This window comes from Archocentrus centrarchus, chromosome 14 (assembly GCF_007364275.1).
Source record: "Archocentrus centrarchus isolate MPI-CPG fArcCen1 chromosome 14, fArcCen1, whole genome shotgun sequence".
NCBI classification, from domain to species: Eukaryota; Metazoa; Chordata; class Actinopteri; order Cichliformes; family Cichlidae; genus Archocentrus; species Archocentrus centrarchus.
In genome coordinates this window covers 21247183-21262372 of record NC_044359.1, presented here as the reverse complement: position 1 = coordinate 21262372, position 15190 = coordinate 21247183, and the positions used below count along the sequence as shown (strand labels likewise).

Below are 15190 nucleotides of genomic sequence, written 5' to 3'. Positions count from 1 at the left end.
TATTTTTGTAGCTTGCAACTAGCGCAAAAATGAGTCGTTACAATGTGAGCAGGCTATTTTCCCTCGATTATTTATCTCAGTAACAAGTGATTATGGAGGATGAGATTCTTTGCACTTCTGGCCCGCGCCTCCAGAGGGAGGTCAAAACTATTTGTCAGTCTCCAGTTGGGATTGCAAATTAGGATGAGCTTCCCCTGCGAGAGGACCCATGAAACCTCTATTCCTATCCACGGGATGACTGCTGTACATAATTTGAAAATTAGGGCCTCTGATAACATCTTTATGTCGAGCAATGCGTCAAGCTGCCACCGCGTAGGCTGCACATCTGAGAAATGTAGATATGAGGCATAATTCTTTTCAAATCTGAAGCGATTATAGGCCTGAATTGAAAAGAAAGACACATTTTGCTCCCGTTTTAAAATATTTTATTTTGGGCTTTAGCGCACAATCTGGCAAGCTCTTTGTGAATGTTTTGAGGTATGATGAAAATATGTCATTAACGTATTAACTAATTAGGAATCGTAATAAAAGCGGCAGAATTGTATTTACAGGTTTCAGAGATTGCAGCAAGATTGACAGACTAGTTAATGGCTCATTTCTGGCAGGAAATGAAAGGATGGACTAATGCACAAAAAAAAAAAAAAAAAAAAGCTCTCGCGGATATAACAGGTTTTTGTCCTAATGACGAGATCTCGTTAAAGGGTTTAACTGCTCCTAATTTGTAACTACTTTAATGGCGCCACCTAATTACAGGTCTAGTTTTTTTTTTTTTTTTTTTTATGGAAGATTAGTGGTGTGAAGCTGAGCGCATTAAGCCTCTTTCATGAGGAGAGAACAGATAGCATCACACCGTCATGTGGCTGTGTTGTGTGGAGCTGAAGGACTAATTCCCTGGACGTGACAATTTATGGAAAACGATGCTTAAAGCAGAACACATGTAAACAGTAAACCAACAACAAGGAACCCTTCTTTCTGTCAGTAATAAAAACACACACCCCACATGTCAAGTAGGAACAACAGAGGAAGAAGAAGAAGAAGAAGAAGAAGAAGAAACATGCATTGATTTTCGCTCTTTGTCATTTTTTATTTCTAGTTTAACATTATTTTGTGCTTGCTTAAGAAAGAAGTAGCTCTGCAGAAGAATAATTGCAGTCCTCTATTTACTCACATATTACGGCTCCCGTCCCTTTGAAGGTCTTGTTCAGAAAGCCTTAAAGTGAAAGAAAATGTTTTCCTATTACTTAATTCAATCAGAGCGCGAGGCGGGGGCTTCACGCACAGCGCACTGGGCTCCTCTATGACAGAGTCGCCTTTGTTGGGTCTATCCGCCGCTGTCACACACTTTAATTCGACTCTCTTTCTCTCTCATTGAAAACCCTCCACAATGACATTCAATAAGGGCCGCGGAGTGAAAACCTGGTTATTTTTACATATTCTTTCCCCCGACTCGGCAGGGGCCCGAGCAAAGGAATTAATCACTGCTCTTTAACAGCACTGCCTTCAGGCAATGACTTGTCCCTTTTTTTGTGCCCAGAAATGACACATTAACCCTAAAATGGATATGCATAAACTTTACATTCAGCTGTTGCTGTTATGTTTTTTGCGCTCGGCACTGTCAGTAAAGAAGACACACAGACCTGCCGGGATGCAGACACAGATAATTAGAAATAAATGGAAATAAATAATATAGGTATGGATGTTTCCTGGTGTGTGTGTGTGTGTGTGTGTGTGTGTGTGTGTGTGTGTGTGTGTGTGTGTGTGTGTGTGTGTGTGTGTGTGTGTGTGTGTGTTTTAAAGCTAGAGAAATAAATAACTGCTTTGCCTTCACATTTCCCCAAATACAGACGTGATGAACTTTTGATTAAAGCAATTGCTAAGAAATTCTTCTGTAATTTACCTGCTAGAGTGAGAAATGTAAAAAATAAATAAACGTATAAGAGTGGATTTCTACCTCCACCTCTTGCTCTGGACGTACAGACATACTTAAGACTTAGACACACTGCTTAATGTCTAAGACAAAACTTGAATGCACACTGGCTTTCCAAAAGTGACAGAAACGTTTTCTGTCGCAAATTTAAGCTCGTCTCTATGATAAAATGAGAATGATGATAAAAGGGAGAATGGGTTGTGCCGCCTCTTGCGGCGTGGGTGGGGCTGACAAGAATAGACTACATTATGCAGTTCATTTAGTTAACAAGTGAAATAATGGGGAAGCGTGCAGTGGGAATGCCGAGAGAAAGGCACAAAACCCTATTGAGAGCTCTTGGCCGCTTACAGCGTAACCGTCACATGGCCGAACCGAGTCCACGGCGGCTATTTAAAGGGAGGCTGTGCGCCTTCAGCACCACTTCGCTGTCCACCGCCCCGAAGAGAGCACACTGACGCAACGAACGAGCACGAACGACTTAAACTTTCAAGCACGCTGAGCAACAAGTTTGCAAACATGCCGAGGTCTTTTCTCGTGGATTCCTTGATTTTAAGGGAGGCAAACGACAAAGGAAGCGAGAACAACCCACCTCTATTCCCTTACGCCGTGCACTCGCCGCACCATGCGCACGGGCTGCCAGGCTCGTGCCACTCGAGGAAAGCCGGGCTCTTGTGCTTCTGCCCGCTGTGCATGACCGCGTCCCAGCTCCATCCATCTCCACCGACACTGCCGCTTCTCAAAGCATCGTTTCCTCCCTTCAGCTCACAGTACTGCCACTCGGCTCTGTCAAGGCAACACTCTTCATCCAACAGCGTCAACCTCAGCCATGCACCGGGGATTTACCAGGCTGCATACTCAGTCCCAGACCCACGGCAGTTCCACTGCATCTCCATCGGTGAGTAAAAACTGGTTTAAGTATTGATCAAGTGCAAAAAAAACAAGCAAAACAAACAAACAAACAAAAAAAAAAAAACGTTTAATTACACTTGTTTCCACAATATCCCCATGGCTTACAGTTTATGTTGTTTTCTCAGAAAACAGTAACGGCAAACTTCAGAGCAGCAAGCGCATGCGCACCGCTTTCACCAGCACACAACTTTTGGAGCTGGAGCGAGAGTTCACCTCCAACATGTACCTCTCCAGACTGAGGCGCATTGAGATCGCCACGTACCTGAACTTGTCTGAGAAGCAGGTGAAAATCTGGTTCCAGAACCGCAGAGTTAAGCACAAAAAGGAGGGAAAGAGCAGCGGCCAAAGGACTGGATCACATAACTGCAAATGCTCGTCCCTGTCAACTGCAAGATGCTCGGAGGAAGAGGACGATGACATTCCCATATCTCCTTCCTCGTCAGAAAAGGAGGATGTGGACCTGTCCGTCTCACCCTGAACGCCCCTTTGACTCATTTCTGAAAGATTTTGCTCCTGGTGATTTTGAATACAGCCAAAAAGAAAAGAAAAAAGAAAAAAAAGACTGTTCCACTTGTGTTCAGTCGTCTGTACATAGACAGAGAATATTTTAAAATCAGGGGACTGCCCTGAATTATTGTATAGCTGTATACATGTTGTACGTTTTGTATGTAGTTTTTTTCTGATAACAGTCGCTTGTTGTTGCCGATGATTATGGTAGGCATATTTGTAAAAACAACACCCCCCAAAAACAATAGCAACATTGTTTATGTGTATTTTGGGGAAGACAGTATTTTGTACTATACTTGGTAAATACTGGTTAGATTCATTCTATGTGGATGGAACTGTGACTTAAAATATGGAAAGCTGGAGAGAAATCTGCCGACACCACTCTGAAATTATATCCTCAGTGTAATTGAAAAAATATTTATTTATTTAAAAATGTTCATACTTAAATAAAATATTTCTGAGCGGTAGACTACGTTGTCCTGTGGGTTATTTTTTGTGGGGGCACCACTGAATGCGCACGGTGGCAAAGAAGAATTCCGGTTGAAGTTATTAGTTTGGGCATTAAAAAAAAATAGAAGAAAACGGAGGAGGAGTACAATTACAAAATTCTAAATGCTATCTAGCAGTCTTTATTTAAACCAGCAAAATAAATTATATTCACGTATTAAAACTTTGGATAGCTGCGTTTTAGTAGAAACGTGCGCTTAACTCGAATTTTCAGAACTTACGCAGTTTCTGTGCAAATTAAAAACACACATATTTTAATATTTTCTTGCACGACATTAAAGCTACTGAGTCTGTTCATGCTTTGGGAAGATTTTAAAGTTGCCACACAGAGCTCCCATTTCCCCACAGAAACCCAAAAGAAATTTGGTGCAACTTTTGTGTTCTGATATTCCTAAACTGCTCTGCACCGTACGTACAGAAAAAAGAATGAAAGAAAAAAAAAAGGTTCTCGTGCATCGAAGAAGAGCACTGAGGAATACGTGCCTAAGAATGAGTAAATTAAATACTTAATAATCTTTATCACTCAGAAGTGATAAACGCATTATCATGGGCTCCTCTTATGCGCTTTTCCCGGGGGGCACTCAACCCAGCTTTCACTCGCTGGCCCTTGTGAGCTTCTTTCCAAGTTTCATTTCAGCTGAAATGATCTGTCTCGTGTGACTGAGTAAATAATCACTGTGGGTGTATAATGGTGCATCAGGAATGTGCATAACTTAAGATATCGATCTAACATGAAAATAAATGAGAAAAGGACACAGTTTAGTGTTCATGACCCAGATTGTTGTAATTGTTAACGCAGCACTGTGCTCAAGATTGTTGTCATTTTTATAAACTGTGTTTTAGCCCTGTACAACCCTTTTAAAATTCACCCCACATTATTTCGTAACATAAAATATTAATTAGCAGAGCATTTATTTTAATTATAAGTAGTATAAACCACACAAATATATTATTTACCAAATAATACGCGGCAACCTTTAAAAAAGGTTCCAGGGGAAACTAAAACGCTAACTGGGTGAAAAACGAGTCTAAAATGAGTGCATATGTATATTTTTAAGTTCCCGTTAAAAAATACTACATTATGAATAAAAGACGTCCAAATGACTAAACTAGGAGTAAAGCGTGTAGTTCCATATTTCTCTGCCCGTTTTACGCACTGCTACACCCGCTCTTGTATTGAGCCTTTGGCTGTCAAAATTATATTTATTATGTTGAATAGGCTTTAAACTATATTTGCTCCACATAAATGTACAGCTAGAGTTTTTTAAGAGACTAAAAAGTGTTCCTAAATTGCGTACATCACATTATCTGCATCAGCGTGCCTTATTTGGATGTGAAGTTTCACTTCTAAACTTTCATTTAATTGTTCACTTAACTATTTTAACAAAACTCTAATATTTGCATTTGTTAAGATATGGGATTAGACCATTTTGTTAATTGCACCATAGAGCTCCATTTTGCTCACAACGTCCTCTGCAAAGCGCCCTTTATCCATTCAATAGCCCGGGGGTATGCGCCCTGGGGGAGCTTATACGCTCGGTGCTTCAAATGCTCAATTTATTTATTCTTAATTTTGTGCCGATCAATTCATTGAAGCAAAAAGGACTACGGTGTCTTTTTAAAAAGAAGAAAAGGGAATTGTGGACGTAACCTTGACGGAGCTGAGGAGAGGGCTCCCCTGACGCTGGAGAGCCGCTTGAGTCAACAGGCGCCCATCTAGCAGACTCGCCCTTGTCTTTATTCGGGCTAATTTTTTATTTACGGCTTTTCTTTGACATGTCTCTTATCTATCAGATTAAAAGAACAGCTTGTAACAAATCAGTCTGCACGATTTACAACAGCATTAAAAGGGGACAAAGGGAGCAGGCAGTCAGTACCTGAGAGTCTGGTAGACGGCGCGGCGCTGCAGCTGATTCGATGGTTTGAAAATACGCACGAAACAAAATACTTGAATCCTGAAAAAGAGCCTTTGTAAGTTTCTTTAGAAATCAAGCAATTCTGCATGACAAAGGACAATTAATAAGCCGTCTTTTCACGACCAGCAGCTGGTTTCCCCGTCAAGGAAAGTTGGAAAAAATTCAGACTGAATGCGCGCAAAAGCCCTTTGCGCGCAGACAGCAACCCAAGGTGACCCATTTGGCACAGTTAAAATAACCAAGCCGAGGTAAAAGCGAGGGAACTGTCAAAAACATTTAAGCTGAAATATCTTGAAATTGCAAATCCCTTTATGTGGAGGGACGCTGCCGATGTGGGTTAGTCGTACAAAGGAGGTGGTTAAGTTGGAGAGGCTTTGGAAACGGACACGTGGCTTCTCAATGAGAGCTCTTTTGGACCCGCGTGGCTTGCTGTGGCACTGCACATTCAACTACTTTAAACTTATCCAGCTTAGTAAAAGTGTGCAGTAAATCTTACCAAGTTAACTTAGTAACTTTTTACAAAACAGTTTGTAAACTTTTAAACACTTTAACGTGTTTATTTACTCACTGTTCAAGGAACAAATACAAGTTGTTCCACACTATTCAGACAACTTTGCCTTAAATGTAGAGTCTCGAACAAGCTTCCATACGAGTTACTGCTGGAAGAAGGAACATTATTTCCAGGAGATTATTTTCAATCAGGATTTTAGTAGTTTAAAATGTAATTTTACCTTAACATTTTATCACTCCACGGTGTGTGGCGTTTTTAATATGCGTGCAGCAGTTTTTGCCAACAAGTCTAAGGCACGCGTTTACTGATAACTATAGAACCGAGGGCTTGTTTGTGTGGTTTAAAATGGAAAAAGGTTTAATTTTGCATTAATATTTGGTAGGCAGAAAAATATTATCGCTGTAGTCTATCACAGTTATCATTTTATATTTCAGTGCAGCTTCAACTAACATCTCGACCTGCACTGATGGACTGGAAATGGGTTCAGCTGCTCATGCTGTGTTATAAAATGAATGTTATTTAAAAAAAAACAAAAAAAAAAAAAACAACAAAAACCGGAAAAGCAACATGTTTCATTACGGAGCTGTTGTTGGTGACAAAGTCTGTTCAGTCTGCTGAAGTGGCAAGGAAGAAAACCGCTCGTCATTGCCTTGAACTCCGCCTGCATTCTGCTGCAACATTTGAACCCATTCAACTGTATATAATCTGTTTAACAGCTAATCAGCAGTGTAAGATGAAGGACTGGCACGCAGCTTCACTTTTCCTCAGTCGCCCCTCGCTAATTGAATATTCAACGCGCGCACTGTGCTCTGCTTGCCTTTTTCAGTGTGCTGAGAATACGCCTTTTTAATTCTCGGCCCATACACAAGCAGTGTCAAAGGTTGAGAAATAATGAACTGCTCAGACATGGAAGAGACCTCTGCAAGCGCCACCGCTGGTGCAACCTGAATGCCTCCGAGGATGATTTTTGTCTAAATAGCTGTGAAATGTGACATTTGGATAAAGAAACGTATTTGTTTTCTGTCAGCGTTTGACTGCAGCACCTGCACACAGTCTACTGATGAAAATATTAGATTTAGACATAAAACTGGGGATAAGAGAACTCTACAGAGCCCTCTGAGATGTTTGCTGGATGCAAAGAAACAGGTGGTGATCATGTCCAGGTAAAGAATCTATAGCAACCATTTTTAACTCATTGTTTTTGGTTTTGCGTTAAACAAACACTTGTGCATCATTGATTTCTGATTCATGGTGTCAGTTTCTGTTATAGGAAATATCAGAAATGTTGCTAGAATACTGCTGGAGTAGTGTTGCAGTACGTAGATCTTATGGTATTATAGTATGGGCACGTAGAAGAAAAAAATATGTTTGAAAAGGTCAGCAGAGAGTACAAGTGGTTGGCTTTCACCGAATTACGCACAAACGCACTAAAACCCACACTGGAACATAAGTGACAGAACGATGGAGATTCTCTCAGCAGGTAGAAAATGGACATCTGTACCTTGTGTGTCAAGCAGCTGCAACACTTTCATGGGCCTGCAGCACAGACTCGCTCCGCGTTCAGCACGTTTGTCTGTTTGTTTTTTTCGCAGTTCAGTGGCTTGAGCGTATGCGCGGTGTGAAGCAGGAGCGTCATCTGGTGGCAGAGCCCAGAGCCAGTAGATTAACGTGAAAGCACGTGTTCCACCAGGCTTACAGAGTTTTGACATGAAAAATCTTGGGGCCCCCCTTATAAGAATACTTCTCATTCAGGGAGCAGCACCGGTCTCTGTTATACCCCCTTTCAGTGAGCTGAAAAGGAAAAGAAAGAACATTTTCACGACTCAAAAATAGAGAATTTTCATCCAATAAGACAATAAGATTTGGCATTAAGCTGTTCTAAAAACTGGTAGAGTAGAAAAACAGTCAGGTGGACAATCTTATATATATCTTAAATATATTAAAATATGTTTAACTTGCATGACTAAGTTTCCATGTGCCTTTCAAAATAAAAAAGAAGCAGTGCATCTATCTATATCTATCTATCTATCTATCTATCTATCTATCTATCTATCTATCTATCTATCTATCTATCTATCTATCTAGCTATCTATCTATCTATCTATCTATCTATCTATCTATCTATCTATCTATCTATCTATCTATCTATCTATCTATCTATCTATCTATCTATCTATCTATCTATCTATAAAACACAGCAATCAGGAGCTGGACTATCTAAACATTAAATTTCATTCTAAATTTTTTTGTAACTTTTTAGTATTTTTTAACAAAGTCAGAGTCATGCAGATTCACCCCCCCCCCAAAAAAACTGCCACATAGACTCCAAATTGAAAATGTGTTACAGTAAAAGGTGAAGTAGACAATAAAGTTACCACCAAAAGCTACAAAGTTAGACGTGAAGCAAACTTTCAAGCAAACTTGGTGTGTTATTGATCTTTTGTCCTTAAAAATATGTGCACCCATCAAGGTTCAAGCTCTTTAACGTTCACCAAAAATGTTATAAAAGCTTGTAGCAATTAACGCTCTACCAGCTGCCCAGCTTTCTGAAAATTAAAATAGTTGATGAAAACAAAGCAGAAGAAGACCATAAGATGATGGGAAAGCATCGCTGTGTAGGTGTTTCCTCAGTTTGTAATACGATTGAGAAATAGCGATTAAAAAGCACTGGAAGACCAAGAAAAGTTTCAAAGCAAACTGCATCTAGGGTTGCTAAATGGAAGTTTAAAAAAAAACACAAACCCTTCAGCGCACTCTGGATTGGTGCAGTGTTTATACTGTGCAGCCACACCCCTGTCTGCATAAATTATGAGAAAAAAAAAAGGTCATCAGAAGGAAATCTTTCCTGTGTCGTTACCTCACCTCTTACCTTCAGGTCAACCCTGTGAACTGCCAAAATGAAAATATATTTTTCTGGTTGCAATGAGCACAGAGGACAAGAAAGGGTTCAGATTTTTGTTATAAGATTGCCTCTTGTAATCATTTTAATTGGAGCAGTGTTGCAGCCACTGGGACAGGGAACATTTTACTGGAAGAGAGAAGACTTGATTTTTATTACATATCAACAAATCCTGGAAACAAACATTACAGAGTCTGTAAAAAGAAAAAACATCAAAGACAAACGAGTTCAGTAAACACCTCAGAATCTACCAAAAAGATGCAAAGTGAGGGTTTCACTATTGCCTTGCAGGCCCCCAACTTAATTTTTTTGCATTTTACAGATGGGCTGATTTTCTATTCACTTAATTATTCAAGTCACAAAAACAGAAAATTGACACCACATATCACTGCACGTGTGTATCACAGTGGAAGCCTAAGTTATCATTTAACTAAACACAAGCTGATTTATTAGAGTTTTTTTTCCAAACATTTTATTTTCATAACTCTTTGTTGTAACAAAACTCATCTTATGTAAGCATCTTATGTAATTGCTTTAGGCGCCATAATCAGATCATTAAGGCAAAACTCATCTCAAAAGCTTTTGCCTGTGAATACATACAGTTCAATCAATAATTTTCAGTATCAACAAGTATACATGAGTTACAAAGCAAATAAACACTAATCACACATCCAGGCTATCCAAACTACAGTATAAAAACACAGCAATCTTTAATGGCATCAATAGCATCTTAAATACAATCTAACATACAAAGTGTTTTTGTTTTGTTTTGTTTTTCTCTCTATGGCTGTTCACCCCAAAATAGCAGAAAATGTAAAAATGAGAAAAATCTGGAGACGGCATCATTCTACTTTCACTCAAAGCACCATTAAGATCCAAACACAGTGAATACAGTCAGCATGCACAAAGCAAGCTCCAGTTTTCTGTCTGTCGAGCAGCTCTGATAACATCAGAATCATCAGATGGCATCTTTTCTCCAAGGCACTTTTTTTATATCTCAAAAACAAACAAGTCATTAAATACACGGATAAATCCATTAAATAATATCACAGAAAATGAAAATGACTCATGAATTAAAGCCTTTCTGTGGCGTAAATGGCATTAATTCATCTCTTGATATATTTACTTTAGAAACAGGAATTTCCCTTTAAATACTTCTTTGAAAAAAGACATCAGCTCTTCACTGAGCCTTATTGTCACATGTAAGTTCATAAAGGAATAAATAAAATGATTTTCCTGTAACTGATTGGGTTTGTGATTGTTAAACTGTTTGTCAGCTCTTTCTGCTGACCACCACTGTACACTTCCTGTATTCAGACTGTTGAGAACAAATTCAGTTGGTTAAGTGACGAGGTCGTAATCTCACATTGTGTCAGTACATTAGTCACGGGTTCGGGATATGTTTGTTTCCAGTGTCTGTATTCTGACGTTTTTGGAAGTGAGTGTACCAGAATCCAGACAGAGCTTCTGCAGACTCAGCTGTAACAAATGACTAACCATCACTGGTTAGTCACTGCAGTCCATGCAGTTTGCTTATGACCACGTAGAGGAGTTGAAGATGCTACAGTAACCTCACTGAACTTAACTGTTAGAGGTTCTCATGCTCAACTGCTATGTGCTGATTTTTCTTTGGCCTTCAACACAATTCACATTTCAATCGGAGCTAAATGAAAATCTTGTGGGCTGGATTCACGACTTTATAACTAACAGGACACAAACAGGATAAATGGAATTCTGTCCGATCAAGTCCTGCTCCTCGACCGGCTCCCCACATGGGTGCATGCCCTCGCCCTTATCCTGTACAAATCAAAAGATATGATCACTGATTTTAGAAAATATGCTCATACACAAAAGGTCTCGTCCATTAAGAGTCACGCAGCAGAATGTGTTCAGTTTTATGAATATCTTGTAACAATTATTGATTCAGTGCTGAACTTTGATGCAAACTGTGAAGCTGAGTGCAAAAAAAAAAAAAAAAAATCATGCTTTTATTGAGATTGCCCTTTTCCTTAGTGTCATGGTTTGGATATTTATGTGTAATGAACAGAAACACACTGAATCAGATGGTTATGAGTGTGGCTGTTACATCTGCAGCATAGTGAGTTTCAGCTTCTAGTCCCAAAGTGCAGATCAACATGTTCTTTTGTTTAAAAGGAAAAAAGCTTTGTTGCAGCAGCCGTCACTCAGATAAACAAATCATACTTCCGCTATCCTACATTCCTACATGTTGTTGTGTGGATTCTCTATTATCATTTCTGTGTTATGTTACATTGCGCTTATCTGTTGTCTGTGTTTGCTTTGAAAATTTGCACATGAGGACAGATGACTTACTTACTACAGACCAAACCTACCTGCATTCACGAATAAAGTAACCTGAACCTGAGCCTGACTTGGGAAGTAAGTAAGTGTGTTTGAGTTGAATATTTCCTTTTACATTTCTTTATATTTCTCCATACTTCCACTTTACTGAACTACATTTATCTGACAGAGGCAGCTACTAATTAATTTTTACATACAAAATACAGATACTGATTAGTATAACAGAGCTTTGCTGCTTGTTCTTTCCTGCTTCATTAACCATTTCCAGGCCCTTCAGATTTCACTTCTAAATGTTTATAAAGTTGTAAACTAACTCTGTCTCAACCTGCTGCACCAAATAAATCCACACAAAATAAGAGCTCACTCGCAGGGACATTTTCTTCAGAATAAGGACTTTGATGCCACATTCTGGACTTTTACTTACACATGTAAGTAGGATTTTTAAGCAGGGTTTCTGTGCAATGGACTATTTTTGGTTGTTTATTGTTATATTGGTACTTTTTCTAAAACATACGATGTGAATACTTTGTCCATCACTTCTTCAAGCAACTAGAATAAACAACTAGTTAGTTAACCCTGAGTTAAGGTTTTGTTATCCATTTTTGTTTTTGTCGATCTGCTGTTTCCAAGGTCAAAGTGAATTTGCATTCATCAAACAATATTTAGTATAATTCAGCATTTATTCAGTGACAAATGCTCCCCAGCAGCCAGTTTGTAAGTAAAAAAAAAAAAAAAAAAGCAGTTTTAATAGCAAGAGGATGCTTTTAATACTTTCCAGTCTTGCAGTGAAATTCTTTGACAAGGTAGAACTTAAATTTCAGATATAGATATTCTAAAATTTCTTTTAAATATATTTCCTAAATGAAGCTCTGCAGAGCTAAAAACAATTACGGTAGTTGGCAGCAAATTAATCTCTAACACAACAGAGCCCAAAATGATAGACTGATGGAAACTGAAAAAAAAAATAATTGGTTGCAGATGTCAGTCAAAGATAAACAGCTCTCAGACACATCATGGCTTCCTTTTCCTCTTTCCCACATACTTCCTGTTTTTTAACCGCTTTTCAAGGAATGTGTGACTCATAAAATTTACAACAGGTTATCATATCATCTTCCTTTATGTATTACATCTATTTACACACATAGACAGTGAGTGTAGCTTCAGTCACTCAATCTGTCTGTGGCTCCTGCTGTCAAATATCATCGACCTTCTCTGCGGCTGGTAGAAGCAGCTGGTTGATGTTTCCAGTCTCTGTCCACTTTTTGGAATAGTCATTTTATTCTGAAGAGCAATCCCCTCTGGTGTCCTGAAACTTTCGGCCATCTCTTTAGAAAAGACATTCACTGCTGACGTGTCATTCAGGCTCCTGATGGGTGAAAGGAGCTTGCCGTCATCCCCCGACGTTGGATAGTCCATGATGGGAAAAGGAGGGCTGAGCAGGATAAGACTTTGAGGTCGCTGTCTGTTCCTAAAGGATGGTCTTTGTAACAGGTTCCCTCTGCTGGGTCTGGGACAGTCCACAAACACTTCCAGACTCGGCGTGTGTCTCCTGGTTATCACAGGCAGTTCTGGAGTGGATGCGATCTTCAGAGACTCTGCAGATTTCTCAACATTTGGTTGTTTTTGGTGTTTGGGCTCCGGCTCTTTATTCTCCAGCTCCTCCTTTAGATTTGACATGCCTGGAGGAGGTGCAGCAGTGCTTTTCTCTGTGCTTATTTTAGGATTCTCCTTTTCTTGTTCCTTCACTTTGTCAAACTCATTCTCAGGTTTGCAGTGAGGTATTTGACTGTACTGCACCTTTGGAGGGATGACGGGAACGGCTTTGGCCTGGCATGTTTTTATCATGAAGGCCGTCCGGACAGAGGACACGCTGACCGGGGCCGAGTTTCGCCGGAGAGGCGCCTGACGATCATTCAGAAACAGCTCCAACTCTGAGGGCAGCCTGTTGTTTACAGCTCCAGATGAGGCCATTAACCCTCTCTGGCAGGAGGAAAACTCTGATGAAGTGTGATTTTGCTGATTAGAAATGTCTCTGATGTATCTATGTCCCAGGTCTAAATTAAGCGAATAGGGCCTGTGTTTAGAAAAGCAGTTCTCCTCTCTTTTCTCTGAAGCAGCTGGCTCGTACGACATTTGTCTGTTAAACCTCTGAGATGATCCTGTGTTCTTCGGTTTTGTTGTGCTGCACTTCCCCACTGGAGGTTGCGTTGTGCTATTGCCGTTCAAGCTCGTCCGTGTCGGTGCTGAAGGCACGTACATCCACTTAGTTTCTGGTTTGCTGCTTGTAGTCTGAAGAAGGTTTCCTGGAAGGCATTCAGTGCTCCTAATGAGGGATTGTTTGTTGTTATCAACTTGAGGAGAAGAACTCTTCTCCACCTCAGAGGTCAGAGTTTCCCCAAGTGAGCTGAAGGGTGACAGATGGTTAAATAAGTGCTCCACATCAGGTGAGTGGAGTGGGCTTGTAACCCACTGCTTAGTGAAGCTAATATCCTCCCAGGGCTCCACCAGGTCAAGCTCCTCTGAAGTCCCTCCTTCATCATCATCAAGGTTTGGCAGCTCCAGTGTGTTACGTTTCTCTTCCAAACACACTGAAAGCCTCTGAGGAACCTCCACCTCAGGAATCACACTTTTCTTTGCTCCATCACTGAGGGCATTTTGGTTTTCCTGAAGAATTTCATGTTTCTGAGATTTCCTGTCTATATTTTCTGCTCCTGAGAAGCTTGCAACCACTGGAGCATCCTCAATTTTTAAAGGATTCGTCACTCGCTCTAAACTGGCTTCCTTTAAAAGAAGCTGCCTCTGCTTGGTGTAAACTGGGTCATCTTTGCTTAAGGGTGGGGTCTTCAGATGCAGTTTCTTCTCTTTCTCATACATCATGTCAGTAGGTGTTGCATTTTTGTGAAGCGACAGCAAGATGTCTGACTCTGAGGGCTGCTTCTTTGTGGAGACTTCACAGTCACTCTGGGAGGTATTTGAAGACTGCTCTCTACATAGCAAAGACAGAGATGGAGAGCTGCGACTGCGCTTCGCCCTGACATCCATCGTTAACTTAGTGCTCTCACAAATGCTTTTTGAGAGATTAACTTGTTTAAAGTTCTCATCCAGCAGGTCAAATTCAGGTTCAGTTATTTTCAGTTCTTGGTGGAGGTCAGGCCACAGGTCTTTGCCAGTAGGAGATCCCTTGTCCTGAGAAATTATAAGCGATAAACAAGCGAAAAGAGCAAAACATTACACAAACATACATGAGCTAAAAACATGAAGCTGTCACACCACTCTAAAACTCAAAATGTGAAACTAAAAAGCTTTTCCACTATTTTAAAACAGTGTTTTTCGGGCTGTTGGGGCTTATTCTTCAGAAATGTAATTTCACAAATAAACAAATGTAACATAAAACTTGAGCCCCAATAAAAGATCAAATTTGTAACAGCAGTTGATTTACCAGTTCCTTGTCTATGGGCACGTTGGGCAGTTCTTTCCCAGAAGATGGCGCTGCATCCTTGCCTTCTCTTGCATTTGCAACGGACAGAGATTCAAGTTGAGAAACATTCCTCTCTTCTTGACCTTCATGGACCATTTCTTTCTTTATATCTGAATAAAACAAGTATGTTTTTGTTCATTACAACCTAATACATAAGTATGACTTTATGTGCATGTAACAATCCACTTTAATGTAAAAAAAAAAGAAGGAAGACGCT

General features: G+C 39.9%; 2 protein-coding genes across 2 annotated transcripts in view; one reads left to right on the top strand and one right to left on the bottom strand.

The window, feature by feature from the left end:
- Nucleotides 1-2358: 2358 nt before the first annotated feature.
- On the top strand, nt 2359-3767 carry gsx1 (GS homeobox 1). The gene is made up of 2 exons (XM_030747064.1): nt 2359-2822; nt 2962-3767. Exons 1-2 carry the CDS (start codon nt 2444-2446, stop codon nt 3312-3314), a joined length of 732 nt encoding a protein of 243 aa, XP_030602924.1. The 5' UTR covers nt 2359-2443; the 3' UTR covers nt 3315-3767.
- Nucleotides 3768-9273: 5506 nt separating this feature from the next.
- arhgap31 (Rho GTPase activating protein 31) overlaps nt 9274-15190 on the bottom strand; it is a 27731-nt gene continuing 21814 nt past the window's right edge. Inside the window, exons 13-14 of the mRNA XM_030745848.1 lie at nt 14935-15083; nt 9274-14681 (exon numbers count right to left, since the gene is read on the bottom strand). Coding sequence (XP_030601708.1) covers nt 12660-14681; nt 14935-15083 — 2171 coding nt within the window. The 3' untranslated portion in view covers nt 9274-12659. The remainder of the gene's footprint in view (nt 14682-14934; nt 15084-15190) is intronic.

Coding starts and splice junctions, on each gene's coding strand:
- gsx1 (XM_030747064.1), top strand. CDS start 2,444: ATGCCGAGGTCTTTTCTCGTGGATTCCTTGATTTTAAGGGAGGCAAAC. Junction 2,823..2,961: donor GTTCCACTGCATCTCCATCG/GTGAGTAAAAAC, acceptor TTGTTTTCTCAG/AAAACAGTAACGGCAAACTT.